The 16,158-nt window shown below is 45.6% G+C and overlaps 1 protein-coding gene across 3 annotated transcripts; it reads left to right on the top strand.

The window, feature by feature from the left end:
* Nucleotides 1-3,678: 3,678 nt before the first annotated feature.
* Nucleotides 3,679-15,074, top strand: LOC119336284. Of its 3 annotated transcripts, none has more exons than XM_037608278.1 (25): nt 3,679-3,826; nt 4,004-4,111; nt 5,198-5,275; nt 5,523-5,615; nt 6,004-6,090; nt 6,189-6,290; nt 6,380-6,475; nt 6,682-6,815; nt 6,938-7,028; nt 7,163-7,248; nt 7,320-7,413; nt 7,638-8,302; nt 8,418-8,511; nt 8,647-8,708; nt 8,833-8,905; nt 11,546-11,629; nt 11,752-11,870; nt 11,959-12,060; nt 12,409-12,528; nt 12,633-12,698; nt 13,094-13,160; nt 13,280-13,333; nt 13,962-14,054; nt 14,348-14,380; nt 14,481-15,074. In XM_037608278.1, exons 1-25 carry the CDS (start codon nt 3,800-3,802, stop codon nt 14,577-14,579), a joined length of 2,727 nt encoding a protein of 908 aa, XP_037464175.1. In that variant the 5' UTR covers nt 3,679-3,799; the 3' UTR covers nt 14,580-15,074. The 3 variants fall into 3 exon arrangements, with proteins under 3 accessions (XP_037464175.1, XP_037464174.1, XP_037464176.1); XM_037608277.1 differs by having other exon boundaries at nt 8,379-8,511; XM_037608279.1 differs by lacking the exon at nt 3,679-3,826 and having other exon boundaries at nt 4,862-5,275; nt 8,376-8,511; nt 14,481-14,971.
* The last annotated feature ends 1,084 nt before the right edge of the window (nt 15,075-16,158 follow it).

The raw sequence follows: 16,158 nt of genomic DNA, 5'->3' as shown, positions 1-16,158 counted from the left end.
AATTTGTTAACGTCCGGTTGTAGAAAACCCGAAGTTGACCTTAATTAAAATACATCAACCGTGTGTGTAACCGTGATGGTCTCTTTCCGGCGGAGTCCGGGAAGTGAACACGGTGTTGGAGTTATGCTTGACGTAGGTTGCTATAGGATCACTTCTTGATCATACTTTTATCGACCGCGCTTTGCCTTCTCTTCTCGCTCTCATTTGCGTATGTTAGCCACCATATATGCTAGTCGCTCGCTGCAGCTCCACCTCATATCTTTACCTTACCCATAAGCTTAAATAGTCTTGATCGCGAGGGTGCGAGATTGCTGAGTCCCCGTGGCTCACAGATACTTCCAAAACCAGTTTGCAGGTGCCTATGTTACCGAGCAGGAGACGCAACCAAGCTCAAGGAGGAGCTCGATGAAGATCTTGCCCTTTGTGTTGTTTCGTTCTAGTTGATCAGTAGTGGAGCCCAGTTGGGGTCGATCGGGGACCGTTGTCGCATTTGGGGTTCTTCTTTTATTTTGGTTCCGTAGTCGGACCTTGATTGTATCTGGATGATGTAATGCTTTATTCATGTAATTGTGTGAAGTGGCGATTGTAAGCCAACTATGTATCTCTTTCCCTTATGTATTACATGGGTTGTGTGAAGATTACCTCACTTGCGACATTGCTTTCAATGCGGTTATGCCTCTAAGTCGTGCTTCGACACGTGGGAGATATAGTCGCATCGAGGGCGTTACAAGTTGGTAATGTTCTTACCACATACTCCCTTCGTCCCATGGTTCATGTAATTTCACAGGATGGTGAGCGGTACTTCCTCGGAGCCAAGATAGTTTTGCTTCACAATCTCAATCTTTCTGGTTGACTCGGCTACTGTTGCCCATTCTACTTCTCATGTAAAACATTGTAACCGAGCGTTCTATTTTGGGTGAAATAGATACAATGTACCTCTCAGTTTTAGTTGTCCTAAACATGAATAGGCAAGGTGCACTAATTTTGAATGTCAAGTTGGAAAACTTCAATTGTCCTGTGCTGTAGAAATGAATAGGCAAGGTGCACTAATTTTGAATGTCAAGTTGGAAAACACATGTCTATGGTTAGGAAACATAACCATCTTTGATTAATGAGCTAGTCAAGTAGAGACATACTAGTGACTATATGTTTGTCTATGTATTCACACATGTATCATGTTTCCGGTTAATACAATTCTAGCATGAATAATAAACATTTATCATGATATGAGGAAATAAATAATAACTTTATTATTGCCTCTAGGGCATATTTCCTTCAATTGTATCCTTCAAAGGTTTTTCCATTCCTATACATGAAATTCAGAAAAGTTTAGATGCCCCCCTTGCATACACAATAAAATGCACCGAGTGACGTGCAAAGGGGGCTAAGATGTAGAAATCTCCATCTTTGCGGTCATTAGATGGAACCATAAGAAGAGCAATTTGATACCTTGCTAATGCGCAGAGTCTCGGGGTAGCTGTTTTGGAGCGACGGTGAGCAGAAGTGCAACAAGGTAGATATGATGGTTCATGGTCGAGGACCTTGTGCGCTTGTTCCTCGACTCAAAAGAGCTCTTCTCCACGAACACTTTGATTTTCTTTGCTGACCTCGACATTGTACGCACGACTGCTGTTTTTCCTCTCGTACAGTGCTGCTCTTCCTATAGATATTAATAACTTCAACTTGTATTAACCCAAAGGGCTAAATTAACCTAGAAGTTATACAATATTTTTTTAGATGTGAAACGACCCCTAGCCAATGTAAATCCCACACAAAATCTGAAACAACCATGGAACAAGTATCAAACACTTGGCATTTTGCTCTTCAAAGAACATGACATCCAGTTAGATCATCAAGAAGCCTTTCTGCAATCAGTACACACATTCATATTGCTCTCTCAGCTTTCACTGCAGTCATACCTTGAAAGTAGGCTGGGGGTCGATCTCAAGGCAGCTAAGTAAACACATTTTAGCATAGTACCTACATCAGTTTCGGCTACGGGAGCAGCAACCCCTTAGGGCAGCTGGGCCAAGAATCTACACAATAGCCTAGGCGGAACTGTAGTCAGATCTGACGGCCTATGACGACCGAACCAAGAGATCGAACGGCTAAAAATGCATGTTGCGTGAGAAGCCTCGGTTTAGGCTCGGTTTTACTGTCCTTAATGTTGAATAATAAAAGACTGAAAAGATAAAACTAGTCCTATTTCTATGAGTACTGGTGCTACCGATGAGCATGAATAAGTGCGCGAGGCCCAAAGATCGACCACCTCCTTGCAGTCGGCCTCCAGAACCACTTGCAGAGCTATCTTGAGGTGAGGGTAGTTCAAAGTGGATCATTGGAGGGAGGGGCATTTTGGCTCCGGGGAGCATTTGCTCCCTCATGAACAATACCGCAAAAAAGGTGGTAATTTTTTTTTAAAAAAAATTCTGCATATTTCTGTGGATGTTCGTGCTAGTGTCGCAAGCATGCTTGACGGTGAAAAAACAAATTGGGGTGACATTTGGTGTTTAACTTTTTTTGCACATGCTGAAATGTTTAACCTTTCTGCCTAAAACTTTGTAGGTAGCATTCAGATGGTACTACAAATACATAAAAAAATATTGTTGCTATTTTTCCCGACATTCAGAAATTATTTTTAATGCGCATGAGCACATGCTCCCGGGAGCCAAATTGAATTTCCGATCATTGGCCTCATCCATAAAAAATTTCTGGCTTGATCATTCATGAATATTATAGTGGGTGAAATCGAAATCCTGAAGTGCTATCTTGAAGCCCAGTTTTTAAACCATTTGCTCATCATTTACGGGCATCAATATTTATGGGTGAAGATGCTTTCAGGATACCAATTTATGGCTTCAATATTTATTTATCAGTAGGTGAAATTTATGGGTTTCACTCTAGTGGCAGCAAATGTTGAAGCCCATAGAGCCCAGCTTGGGCTGGGCCCAACAAACGAAGCCCCCAAGTCAAGAATCAAGAATCAAGACCGACCACAGTCCACAAGCTAGAGCAAAAGCCCGTCTCTCCTCGCTCTCGTCGTCTCGCTCGCTCCTGCTGACGACGATCATGCCCACCGCCGTCGCCGCCGCGGCGAGCCCCAAGCCGCGGGACACCGGACGCGGCGGACACCACCGCCGCCGCCGCCGCCGCCGCAGGGCCGGGAAGAGCAGGGCCGCGGGCGCCAATGCGGGGGCCGGCGAGGGCTCCGAGGAGAGCGCCCGCCCCGGCCCCGACCCCCGCCCCCAGGCGAGCTCCTGCTCCGCCGCCCCGTAATCCGCTCGGACGGCGTCTAACTCCATGCTCTATTGCAGGTGGAGGTGGATTACGTGCCGGAGAAGCCCGGCCTCGGCGCCGACGACCCCCTCCTCCTCGGCGCCTTCGCGGCCGTCTTCGAGAAATTCGGCCTCACGGGCCCCGCCGCCGCCGCGCCCGCCGAGGTCTCCGGGCCCTCCTTTCCCCCGGCCGAGGTATCCGCGCCTTCCTCCTCCATTGCTGCCCATTTCGGGGGAATTTGGTAGGGTTTTTCGCGGGGTTTCGGCGAGGGTTTGGTGCCCGGTGACATCAAATGTGATTTCCGGTTGAACTGGAATTGGGACTGAAGCGAGCGGAATTTTGTTGTCGCTGGTAGGGCGAGGAGAATGAGAGGGAAGGCGATGCGGATGCCGCGGTGAACAAGGGGCCAGATGCTGCTGCTGCTGCTGAGCAGGAGGCCCCAAAGAAGGAGGAGGAAGCAGCTGTCCTGTCGAAGAAGCAGAGGAAGCAGCTGCGGAGGGTGAAGATTTCAGAGCTGAGGCAGATGTGCAGCAGGCCTGATGTTGTTGAGGTGCTTCCCCTCTTTCGATCGCTCTCGTGTAACCGCAATGTCGACGATTCGTCGAATGTTTACCTGTTGTGCGTACCATGTTTGTTGACATGCTGATGCTGTTTGGCTAGCTGTGGTATGTTTACATGAATGCGCTCTTCATCTCACATGTGCTTTGCTGTTTGTTTCCCTTTCCAGGTCTGGGATGGTAATGCCCCTGATCCGAAGTTGCTCGTATGTCTCAAGTCCTGCAGGAACACCGTGCCTGTTCCGAGACACTGGTGCCAGAAACGAAAGTACTTGCAGGTTTGTCAGTTTTCAAACATCTAGTTTTGTTAGTATGATACCCATGTTTTGTGAAATTGGTTACTCGGTAAGTTGAAGTTGGTATGCAGAAGATAGCTGCATTTTCTTCCAAGTCAGCCAGGGAGCAGGTGCCATGGGGAGGCTTGGTTGCCCTGTTTTATCCTACCATAAATTTGTAGTGTCCCTAAGATTTGGTTGCTTGGCCTAATTCCAATAGTAGTACTAAATTTGTAGTACCAAGGCTTTTGTTTGTGCATAGTAGGGAAGCTCAACTCATTGGCACGCCTGCTGGTTGTGCCTTTTTTGCTGACATGGCTAGTGATAGTTGGCTATACCAACTAGTTATTTATTTGAGATCCCCTTTGGCTGACATGGCTAGAGATAGTTGGCTGTACTAAATAGATATTTATCTGAGTAACGGGCTTCAAACATTATTCTTCTGAAATGCCAATCCAATTTGTGACCCGTTTGGACAGCTAATATCTCTTGTGCTTTAATCAGTAAACCAAGGCCTACATTAACCATGTTTTGATGAGTACTATATGAAATGTGGGATCCATGTGGCACAGCAACAACTAGAGAAGTTGTCGTTGGCTGCAGTCCAATAATCTCAACCTTACTGGCATTTTGGAGACGTCTTGATTATGCTTTACCAAAATTGTGGCTTTGGCTATCTGGGGCAACAAACCAAACATGCCCATAATGTCCAACATGTTTCATCCTTCTTATATGGATTTGTAATTCTTGCAGGGACTGTTGTAACAATCGAGGAGGCTGGAAATGGTGTTGTACTACTTGAATGGTTTCTGTAGTGTATACAGGATAGTGTTTTTTTTCTGGTGGGGGTATATAGGATAGTTGAATCTTGTATGCATTCATTTGATGCCTCTTCTGCTGTACAGATTAGAGTCCAACTAGAGTCCATGGCTTTTGATATTCGGTGCATTAGAATCAGAATCATACTTTTTGAACTGTTATCTTTTTCTTGAGACTACAAAATTCTAAACTCAATAGCATCAAGGACTGCCATATTTACCTATTTCTCTGTTCATATTTTTGGGTTCATGCATTATGTTCCTGTCTCAGGGAAAGAGGGGTTTGCAAAAACAACCGTTCCAGCTTCCTGACTTCATTGCTGCAACTGGAATTGAAAAAATAAGACAGGTAACTTACTTTCTTCGAGTTGAGGAACATACATGGAGTGTTTGTGTTGGTTTCAGTGAAGCTACTATTCAGGTTTATTGGCTGATTGGCTGGTAAATCCAGTGTTATATTTGTAAGCTAGTGTCAGTGTCTGTTCTATCAGGGGAAATGTTGCATGTTGGCACAGTCCTTTGGCAAGCTAATAAATTTAGGAAATTTGCCTGCACAAAAAAGGAAAGCCCAATTGATTTTCTAAACGTTTATGCAGGCATACTTTCAGAAGGAGAACAAAAAGACATTCAAACAGAAGCAGCACAACCGTATGCAGCCCAAGAGGGGGAATATGGATATGGATTATGAGGTCGACATCTCCACCTGCATATCATAGTAGTTTAGTTATGTTGCGCAAGCTGCAAATATGAAGCAGTTTGTGGGTTTCGTTTCCTCTGTTTTCTTCCATACAACCATGAGTACATGTATTGCTACTGTTCGGTGCCTTCTCTAGTTTTCTTGCCGTGTTTGTATTTGAGGCCCTCTTTTTGATGCAAACCTAAATCCTCCATGAACCCATAAGAGTTACTCCCTGAGTGCCATTCTATTGTTGTGGGAACTTACACAACTAATAAGCAGATGAGCCCAGACTCAAAGATGAATTATCGTATTGATGCAACTTTAGTATATTAGATCTGCCCAGTTGTCAGTTTGTACCATGGTGTCATTCAAGGCTAATAATGTGTTGTTCTCCACAGGTTTTGCATGATGCATTCTTCAAATATCAAACAAAACCCACATTGACTGGTTATGGTGATCTGTATTATGAAGGGAAAGAGTATGAGGTACGTAATCTTCAATATTTACACAGCAAAAAACAGCAGACATCATCCATGAGTCCATATATGGTTCTGATGCTAAGTTCTACTTGCACATTCGACAGCCGAAGCTTAAGGTAATGAAACCAGGTATGCTGTCCCAGGAGCTTAAAAAAGCTCTTGGTATGCCTGATGGTGCCCCGCCCCCATGGGTTACCAGGATGCAGGTATGTATTTTCTAACCTATGTTTGTCTGGTTTTCTTACCGACAGTGCTTTCATCATTAGCCAGTTGACCCCGATTCATTTTTTGCCAGTTCTTTGGTCCTCCACCCTCTTATCCTCATCTGAAGATCCCAGGTTTTAATGCCTCAATCTCTCCTGGAGACAGTTTGGGTGATGGACCTGATGAGGTACCCTATCTGAAAATTTTTCATTTCACACCATTTAATTACTCGTACACTTTCTTTCTAAACCTGCTATTGTTTCTTTGCATCATATCCCAGTATATGTAAAAGTTTTTTGGATTCCTGCAGCAAGGCAATTGCAAATAAAGTTAGTTGCAGTGTATTGTGGTTTTCGTGGGCAGAACTAACATTTGTTTTCTGCGGTTATCTAGGAAGAACCTCTCGATCGCAGCAAACACTGGGGAGATTTGGACGAAGACGAGGATGAAGAGGAAGAAAAAGAGGAGGAACTAATTATTCATGAGGAAATAGAAGAAGGTATTCGGTCTATTGACACCATCTCAAGGTAATTCTCTGCTTCTGTTCTCTTGTTGCCAGTTATTGTAATCGTTAGTTACCAGTTTTTTTTATTAGAATTAGATAGTGCAGTAGACACCTAGTGTCTAATTGTCCTTGTTGCTGTAACAGTACTCCGGCTGGTGTGGAAGCACCTGATGTTATTGACATTCAGAAGTTGAGGAAGGAGTCAGATAACCAGGCAGAAAGGCCATTATACCAGGTAAGTAAATTGCTGCTCTCTGTGTCCGAGAAAGCAAAGTGGCATTAATCATCATATTTTTGATAATTAACCACTACTTGGCTTGGCTATTCGTCGCTGTTAATCATCTAACATGTTGTTTCTTCCCTCTGAAGGTTCTTGAACAGAAAGAAGTAAGGATCACCCATAGGGCGGTGTTCGCATCGAGCCACGCATATGTTTCCCTGGCCAAACCTACCGAGTAATCCTTCCCCGAGTCCCGTCTAGTTTGTTAATCAGAGAAGTCTCACGCCGCACGTGCTCACTTTGCAGGTACGTGCTGGTTGGAGCACAAGGTACACCGTCATCACCAGGCAGCAATTTTGGTGATGGACCTGGGGAGTTAGGAAAGCCTCCAACTGACGAGGTAACTTATCTATTTAAAAGTTCCTTTTGGCACTATCTAATTACTCATACCTTTTTGAAAAAAAAATTACTCATATGTTTCCTTTGGAAACCCACTATTGTTTGTTGCCAACAGCCTAGGCAGCCAACCCAGTATACGAAAATGTTTTTGGATTCAGCACGATAAACCTTGTAAATGAAGTTAGTAGTGAGCAGAACTAACATTTCTTTTATGCAATTATGTAGGGAGGACCTATTGGTCGCAGCAAAAACTGGGGAGAACTGGACGAAGAAGAAGAGGAAGAGGAGGAATTGGAAGATGGGAAAATAGAGAAGGGCATTCTAGAAGAGGAAGAGGAGGAATTGGAAGATGGGAAAATAGAAAAAGGCATTCTAGAAGAGGAAGAAGAGGATGAGGTACTGGAAGATGGGGGAATAGAAAAAAGCATTCTAGAAGAGGAGGAGGAGGAGGAACTGGAAGAGGGGGGAATAGAAGAAGGCACTCTGGAAGGGCTGGAGGAGGAGGAACTGGAAGATGGTGAAATAGAAGAAGCTACTCGGAAAGCGGAAGAGGCGGAGCTGGAAGATGGGGAAATAGTACAAGGTGTTCGGCAAGAAGAGGAGGAGGAACTGGAAGACGGGGAAATAGTGGAAGGCATTCGGCAAGAGGAAGAAGAGGAGGAGGAACTGGAAGATGGGGAAATTGTAGAAGTCATTCGGCAGGAGGAAGAGGAGGAGGAGGAACTGGAGGAGGGGGAAATAGTAGAAGGCATCCGGCAAGCGGGAGAGGAGGAGGCGGAGGCACTGGAAGAGGGGGAAATAGTAGAAGGCATCCGGCAAGAGGAAAAGGAGGAGGAACTGGAAGATGGGGAAATAGTAGAAGGCTTTTGGTCTGGTTACACCATCTCAAGGTAATTATATGTACTTGTGTTCTTCTGTTGTCAGTTACCATATTAAAATTTTCTTTTCAATTATATATTGCAGCAGACACTTGGGATTCACTTGGCCTTTTGGCTGTGGCAGCAGTACTCCAGCTGGTGTGGAAACACCAGATGTTATCGACCTCCGGAAGCCATGGAGGAAGGAGCCTGAGAAGCAGGCAGAAATGCCATTATACCAGGTGATGTAAAGTGCTCTCCGTGTCCGAGAAAGCATAGTGCTGTTGATCAAGTTGTTGATAATCAACAAAGTGCTCCCTGTGTGGGTTTGCTAGTCGTTGCTGATAATCGTCAGTTTGCTGTTTACTCCTCTGTAGGTTCTTGAACAGAAGGAAGAAAGAGTTGCCTTTGCCAGTGCGATGTACTTGTCGAGCCACAGGTATGCGCATGCCTCCCTAACCCAACCCTTATCATGCAATCAATCCCCGCTTAGCTTTTTGAAATGAAAACCATAAAAAGTCAGACGCCGCACGCATGCACGCGCACTCTCGCTTTAATCACAGGTACGTGCTGGTGGGAGCGCAAGATAAACCGTCGACATCAACATCATCATCATCAGGCCTAAAAAGTAAAAGGGTGAGCCCATTAGCAGTGGAGTTCCCTCCCTCATCGCCTGTTATCGAACCCCATTGCTTGCCTGACAGTCAGTATGTACTTGCTAGTTGAGGTTCTGACGTTTTTGCCTCTTTTTTCTTTTCTTTCCTTTCCCCGTGCCGCTGTTGCTGCTGGTAAGAAGCAGAGGCTGGAGAGGGTGGACGTCACGATCCACCCCGACCAGCTCGACGCCGTAGAAGACGCCCTGGCGGCCAAGTAAGATCAGACCAGCGTCTCTCGCCGTCGCAATCCTGCGGCACTATGTGACCGTAGTGGGGTTGTGGTGGACAGGTACAGGGAGCCCCGTGTTGTTGGTACACTAAGGATGTAGAGTTTGGTTGGTAGAAAGATGGCGAGTAAGATGCGGTGCATTGCATGTGATGGGATGGGATAGGCGATTGGTTGGCTGTCTACTCCCTACACCGACTGATTGGTGTAGGGGTGTCCAAACTATTCCATTCTGAGTATACATCTTGAGCACGAGCCCAACTGCCCCCAACTAGCCGAGAGAGAGAGATGGAGGGAAAGAGCAACGTCGACGGCTCACGGCTTGACACGAGACGAGTGGCTTGTCGGTAGCTACTGTATGATGGATGATTCATCCCACCCAGCCCTAGTCTCCCAATATCATCCTCTCTTCATGCACACACATCCCATCCACCCACCCAGGTCTTGTGCTTGCCAGGATTGCCATGTTGATACCTATCCAAAAATAAAAAAAATGCCAAATAGATTAAAATAAAATATATCTAGGTAAATGCAACCACCCATGTGGACACGCAGTATGCCGACATCATCATCATCATCTTTTGGCTTGTTTTTTGTTTTCTTTCCACCAGCAGTGCCCAAAATCAATGCTCCATCTGGCCTTATTAACAAAGTTATTAATAATGAAATCAATGCTCCATCCTTCGCCTACTCGACTAGACAAAGGACCTCAACGGTATAACCATGTAGATTTCCTACTTTTCCATTCTCTTTTTTTGTTTATCAATCAATCACCAACCAAGACAAAACCGGACACTACGTTACGACGAGGCGTGACAGCACCCGATCCCATTCCGACCCCATCAGCAGTGGGATGGGAGGCCGACCGAAAAGCGACGGGCGTGCGTACGAGGACGCCATTTGTTTAAGGCCCATTTCGGGATAATGAAATGAATGGGCCATTACATTAGCCTCCTTCTAGAACCCTCCAGAACCTTCCTCCTTCCCCAGCACCCCCACCCCGCTCCGGCGAGGAGCGCCGACGCCCTCCTCTCCTCCTCCTCCTCCGCGGCGCGCCCCGGCCTTCCCCTCCCTCGGCGGGGGCGGAGGGGCCAACAGACGGCCGGCGGCGCCGGGGATGAAGTACCCGCCCATCCCGCCGCGCCGGGCCGGCCCCTGCGGCTGCGGCTACCTGGCCGCCTTCGTCGCGCTCATCGTCATCACCTCGCTCCAGATCCACCACCACCACCTCAAGGCACCACCTTCCCCTTCCATTTTTAGCTGCCCTGCCCTGAATGAATCGCTCACTGACTGACACTCAAGCCCCGGTCTGCGTTCCTCCGCCAGGTGGATCTCGGGAGGTCCGACTACGCCGCGGCCACCGCCACGCAGCAGCGGCGCAGGGAGGGGGACGGCGGCAAGGCGGCGGCCCGCTGGAACTGGAACCGCCGGACCGGCGCCGAGGGCCTGCCGCGCGGGATCGTCCACACCAGCTCCGACATGTTCCTCCGCCCGCTCTGGGACCCCGCCGCCAGCCGCGCCATCCCCAAGGTCCGCTCCTCCTCCCCCTCCTCCGGCGTCCCCCCTGTACTGTCACTGTCACTATTACTCTTTTTACAGTTGCTGTCATCAACAAAATTGGTTGGGGCTCCTGGCTGAGACTGAACCACGCTGAATGGATGAACGAATGAATGAAACTGTTCCTTAGTACGTAACAGATACTAGTCTCTTAACGCGGCGACGGTTTCGAGCATTTTGCGTGCCGAACCGGTTAATTAAGTCCGCCCACACCATGGCTCCTGTGCTTACAGCTACCGCGACTCGTTATCGGTCGGTTCATTTACCTGCCTGCAAGTGAACCATGCTAAATGAATGGATCAAAGTGTCCTCTTACTCGTCTTACAGTTGCTTCCTAGAATTGGCTGGGTTTCTTATCTGAAACTGAACCACACCAAATGGATGAATGAAACTGCCCCCTTGCCGCAAACCTTGGGGTTGCCTCAAGGCAACGCCAATCTGAGCTTTTAGCGTAGCAAACCGGTTAATTGAGCTCGACTCTGCTCTGGATCGTTTCCTTACAGTTACTGCGACTCATTATCAGTTGGTTTATTTACTTACTAGCTGCAAGTGAACCATGCTGAGTGGATGGATCAAACTGCCCCCGTAGAGTACTGCCTCTCACTCACCTCTGCTCCAAGTGTAGTTCATGTATGGTGTTGCGGCTGGTCCTGTCAGTTCAATTCAGCTCAGTTCACCTGTCTGTTTTGTCCCTGTCTTCGACGGCTGCTTTAGCGGCATCATAATTCGCAAACCTCTAGGATCCGCAATTCTAGTTGCAAGCTCCTAGCAGGCGACCGACTCATTGGCCCATTCTGTTTCTAATATGTGCGTACCACTGCTCACCCTTGCCTGCAGAATAAGAATGATAGACACAAAGCTCTCCTGGCGATGGCGGTCGGGATCTCGCAGATGCAGAATGTGGACGTAATGGCTCGTAAGGTCCGTCTTCTTCTTCTCGAGTCCGTCTCCTTTAACGCCAACTGCTTTTCTCGTTTTGAAAGGGAAGGTTTTGTCTGTTCTGATTCGATGCTCGCCCTACTATGCTTTAATTGTTTTATTAGTTTCTGAATGAGAGCTACACAGTCATGCTGTTCCATTATGACGGGAACGTGGATGGGTGGCGTAGCCTCGAGTGGAGCGATAAGGCCATACACATAGTTGCGCCCAACCAAACTAAATGGTAAGCCCCAGCCGCGCAGATACTTTGCTGTCTCTTTTACCTCGTTATGTATCACCCACATTTGGAATGAGCGTATGTTCCTATGCAGGTGGTTTGCCAAGCGTTTTCTGCATCCTAGTGTTGTGGCTATCTACGATTTCATCTTTTTGTGGGATGAAGACCTTGGTGTGGAGAACTTTGATCCGAAGAGGTATGAGACACGCCATATCGTTTCATTATGCTGAAATCGTCTATTTTTAGTTCGCAAATGTTGATTTTTGTGATGGCCTGAGTAGTTATGAAACAGTCATTTAGACAATGGTTCAGTTTCTTTTGTTCTAGCTGTAAAATCTTGTTTGCGAGATATAATTGTTGTTCCACTTATTTTGGGAGTATGCATTCAGCTTGAAACTCCTACTGGGATGATTTTTTTTATTGGCAATATACTTGGAGGAGATATTGACTTGCTTTGGTTATCGTTGCTTTTGAGAATATATATCCTGCCATGTTGCATTTTCTGTAGAAAAATGCCTTTTCATTTTTCATGTTGCCTGTCTAGGTATATTGATATAATGGTGTCCGAAGGCTTAGAAATCACACAACCCGCATTGGATCCTGATCTATCAACAGATATTCACCACCGCATCACAATCCGCAACAAGATGACAAAAGTGCATAGGTGCTTGTGCCTTTCTAATTCTCACACCTCAGAATATGAATTCTTTTCCTAATAATTTTTTCTGTGCATTTGTTGACATATTTAATTCTTCATCTCTTCTGCAGGAGAGTATATGACAATCGTTCAAGCATGAACTGTTCTGATGATAGTAAAGGACCTCCATGCACAGGGTACAAATTGAAGCTTTGGCATTGCATAGTAATTTTTGTGGCTATTCTAAATTATACTTTGCCATCGTAGTTTGTTCTCTAGACCTCTTGTTTAGCATGCCCAATGACAAAGAGTATTAAATTGTGCTATATTTTATTATTCTGTGATTGGAAAAGACAGTTACATCACAGAGTTACGGTCATATTCTTTGAACCAATTTATGTTGTTTTATCAGCTATTGTAGAGCCAAAAATCAAAATGCTGCCTTGTTCTATAACATTTTTTCGTGTGATCAGCAAAATAAAGTTACACCATCCAACTGATTGATTGTTGAGCAAATTCTGCTGATCTCGTTCTCATAAACTAGCTCGATTGATTACTAGTACTAGTATTGTAACTCAGCATTCTTTGATAGGTGGGTTGAGGGCATGGCACCAGTTTTTTCTCGTGCTGCCTGGAAATGCGTATGGCATCTAATACAGGTACGAATTCTGATCATCTAACCTACTCGATAATCCATCATATCGTCTGATCTACTAAGTGTGACTGGAGGGTCATAACTCTTCGTAGCACATCCAGTTTTAATGTCTCGAACTTGCAGAATGACTTGATTCATGGATGGGGCCTTGACATGAAGCTTGGTTATTGTGCTCAGGTACTTAAGATTGCTCAAATCCCATGGCGGTTTGCTTTGCTCACATTCAAGCTTTACAACCTATTTTACTTCCCTTTTTTTTTCACATTTCAAGTGTGCCGTGCTATATGTCACTTCCTTCGATGAGCTGGATATTTTTAATTATAAATGTGTAACTTGTTAGTATGCTCTAGGAATATTACTCTGTTTTCAGTGTTTGCCACCTGTGGATCAAATTTAGCTATACATATCCTAACATAAGGATCAAATTTATGGGCTAAATATTACAATATGGCTTTTAGTACTCTAGCTAATAGTACTAATGACTTAACTTGTTAGTATGCTCTAGGAAGATTACTCTGTTTTCAGCGTTTGGCACCTGTGGATCAAATTTAGCTATTCATATCCTAAGATAAGGATCAAATTTATGGGCAAACAAGTACAATATGGCTCTTAGTCCTCTTTCTGATAGTACTAATGACTTCTGTCTTATTTTGTTCCATTATATTTATTGCGGTGTGTTCTTCTGTCACTTTGCAGCTTAATTCTTTCTGGTGTTTCAACTATCATCTGTCAGATCAAGATGAATGCTCTAATACACATGAGTTTGTTGGAAAATTCTGATGCATGCAGTGCTACGTGATTTCAGGGTGATCGAGCTGAGAAGGTCGGTGTAATTGACAGTGAGTATGTCGTCCATCAAGGGATACCATCATTAGGAGGACCATCAGATACCAGCAAGGTCTGTTTGTTGTCATATTTTTCGTAAAATGCCGTATATACTTTTGGTGACAATGTGATGTGAAATGAAATTACAGAGAGAGAAAATGTCTCTTGTTTCCGGATTCATCTCTAAGGTTACAAAATCTAAATTGCAACTAACGAACACACATATTGAATCTTTTAATATGGTAATGGGGTATCAGTTAAGATATCTAACTCGATGGCCATCCTTCTAGCCTTGATTGCTCTATGCCTGCTAGATAACTAACGCCAGTATTATCATCTGATCAACAATTTCCTTTCTTGGTACAGTTACCTCGAAGATCTTTGGATTTGCGGACACACGTGAGTATAACCTATGTTCTCTTCCCTCTAAACCTAAATCAATATGTTTCTCCTACATATCTTCTAACGTCAATTGCACTCCTCTTATTTCAACCATCAGATTAGAAGACAGTCGTCGGCGGAGCTGGAAAAGTTCAAAGAACGGTGGGAAAAAGCCGTAAGGGAAGATGACGAGTGGATGGATCCTTTTGACGCCTGATTACTCTGGAAGAAACATCTGACATGAAGATACAAGGCCCACCATACATGGGTGGATGCGTCCACATTCATCATGGCGGTTGGAGTCGAGATCATGTGGGCCTCATAGCGAAAACAGTTAGTTATATATAGCCTTCTAGGCATTTTGCTGACTAACACACACCACCCCGCCCTCGAGAGCTGGAAGAACAAGTGGGAACGGCGTCGCGCTAATACACGGAGAAACCGAGCAAGCACCTGTATACTACCAGTGGCTGACAGACACAGTATCTTGTAACCTTAATTCGATTCTCCATTCGCCGAGGTTGTATAGTGACAAATGCATATATGTATGTGCAGTTATTTTTAGTAATAATAAGTATTTATACTAGAAAGGAAAAGAAGTTTGTCTCATAGTCTGCTGCCATCTGATAATAGGCCATGCATGGTTAAGTCAGATTTAGGGCTGAACTATTTTTGGCAGAGCAATGAAAACCATATGGGGGCATGCTAGACCTCCACTGATCAGCAGGAGCAGCCTGGTGATAGTTCTTGTGTTACTGGACTGAGGTCAGTACATGCTCACTTTCTTAGGTCATTATGTTTGGCATAATATTTCTTGTGTTGCTGCAATAACTGAGCTCAGGATCCCCATCATCTGCATGAGGCAGGACTTGGCGCTGCTACCAATTTACAAAATGGCCAAATAACAGCAACAAACAAGAGAGACTACATGGAAGGAAACATGCAAATTAACAGTCTGCAGCACCCATCTCTAATATATACGAGGCAGGTCAGGTCGGCCGGTGGACGACCCATCTACCCATCTAATATGCCAAATCAACCAACATGTGGCATGCATGTGGGCTTTGAGGACATGAAAGGATCCCAGGACATGGCCAAATCAACCAACAGGGTGATCGAGCTTTGAGGACACTCGAGTCAACAACATGTAGCCACAGCCTTGGGGGGTCCCCGAAATGGAATACAAGAGGCGATTGTGGCTGAGAGCAAACAACCCAATCCTCCCTTGCCTTGCCTCCACAAAGGCCATCTGGGAATTGCTCCAGGGACTAGGCGGGAGGTCGACCGAGGAGAACTCCATCGTGGCAATGTCGAGCATGAGCAACTTGCCGATTCTCATACATGGTGTTGCCTTTTTTTTAGATGGCTGCTTCCGATGCTTGCAAGGTTGCAAGTTCCGGACTTAAGAGAAACTAGTACAAATGCCCGTGCGTTGCAACGGGAGAAAAGTAATAATACGACACACGTCTAGGCGGGAGGTCGACCGAGGAGAACTCCATCGTGGCAATGTCGAGCATGAGCAACTTGCCGATTCTCATACATGGTGTTGCCCTTTTTTTAGATGGCTGCTTCCGATGCTTGCAAGGTTGCAAGTTCCGGACTTAAGAGAAACTAGTACAAATGCCCGTGCGTTGCAACGGGAGAAAAGTAATAATACGACACACGTCTAGGCGGGAGGTCGACCGAGGAGAACTCCATCGTGGCAATGTCGAGCATGAGCAACTTGCCGATTCTCATACATGGTGTTGCCCTTTTTTTAGATGGCTGCTTCCGATGCTTGCAAGGTTGCAAGTTCC

This window comes from Triticum dicoccoides, chromosome 7B, assembly GCF_002162155.2.
Source record: "Triticum dicoccoides isolate Atlit2015 ecotype Zavitan chromosome 7B, WEW_v2.0, whole genome shotgun sequence".
NCBI classification, from domain to species: Eukaryota; Viridiplantae; Streptophyta; class Magnoliopsida; order Poales; family Poaceae; genus Triticum; species Triticum dicoccoides.
This window is presented reverse-complemented; position numbering and strand designations above follow the sequence as displayed.

What these genes read in the sequence shown, in the direction of transcription:
- LOC119336284 (XM_037608277.1), top strand. Translation starts at nt 3,800, where the DNA reads ATGTGCAGCAGGCCTGATGTTGTTGAG. An exon ending in TCTGGTTACACCATCTCAAG is followed by an intron (nt 8,303 to 8,378) that starts GTAATTATATGT and finishes ATATTGCAGCAG; the next exon opens with ACACTTGGGATTCACTTGGC. An exon ending in GACCATCAGATACCAGCAAG is followed by an intron (nt 14,055 to 14,347) that starts GTCTGTTTGTTG and finishes TTCTTGGTACAG; the next exon opens with TTACCTCGAAGATCTTTGGA.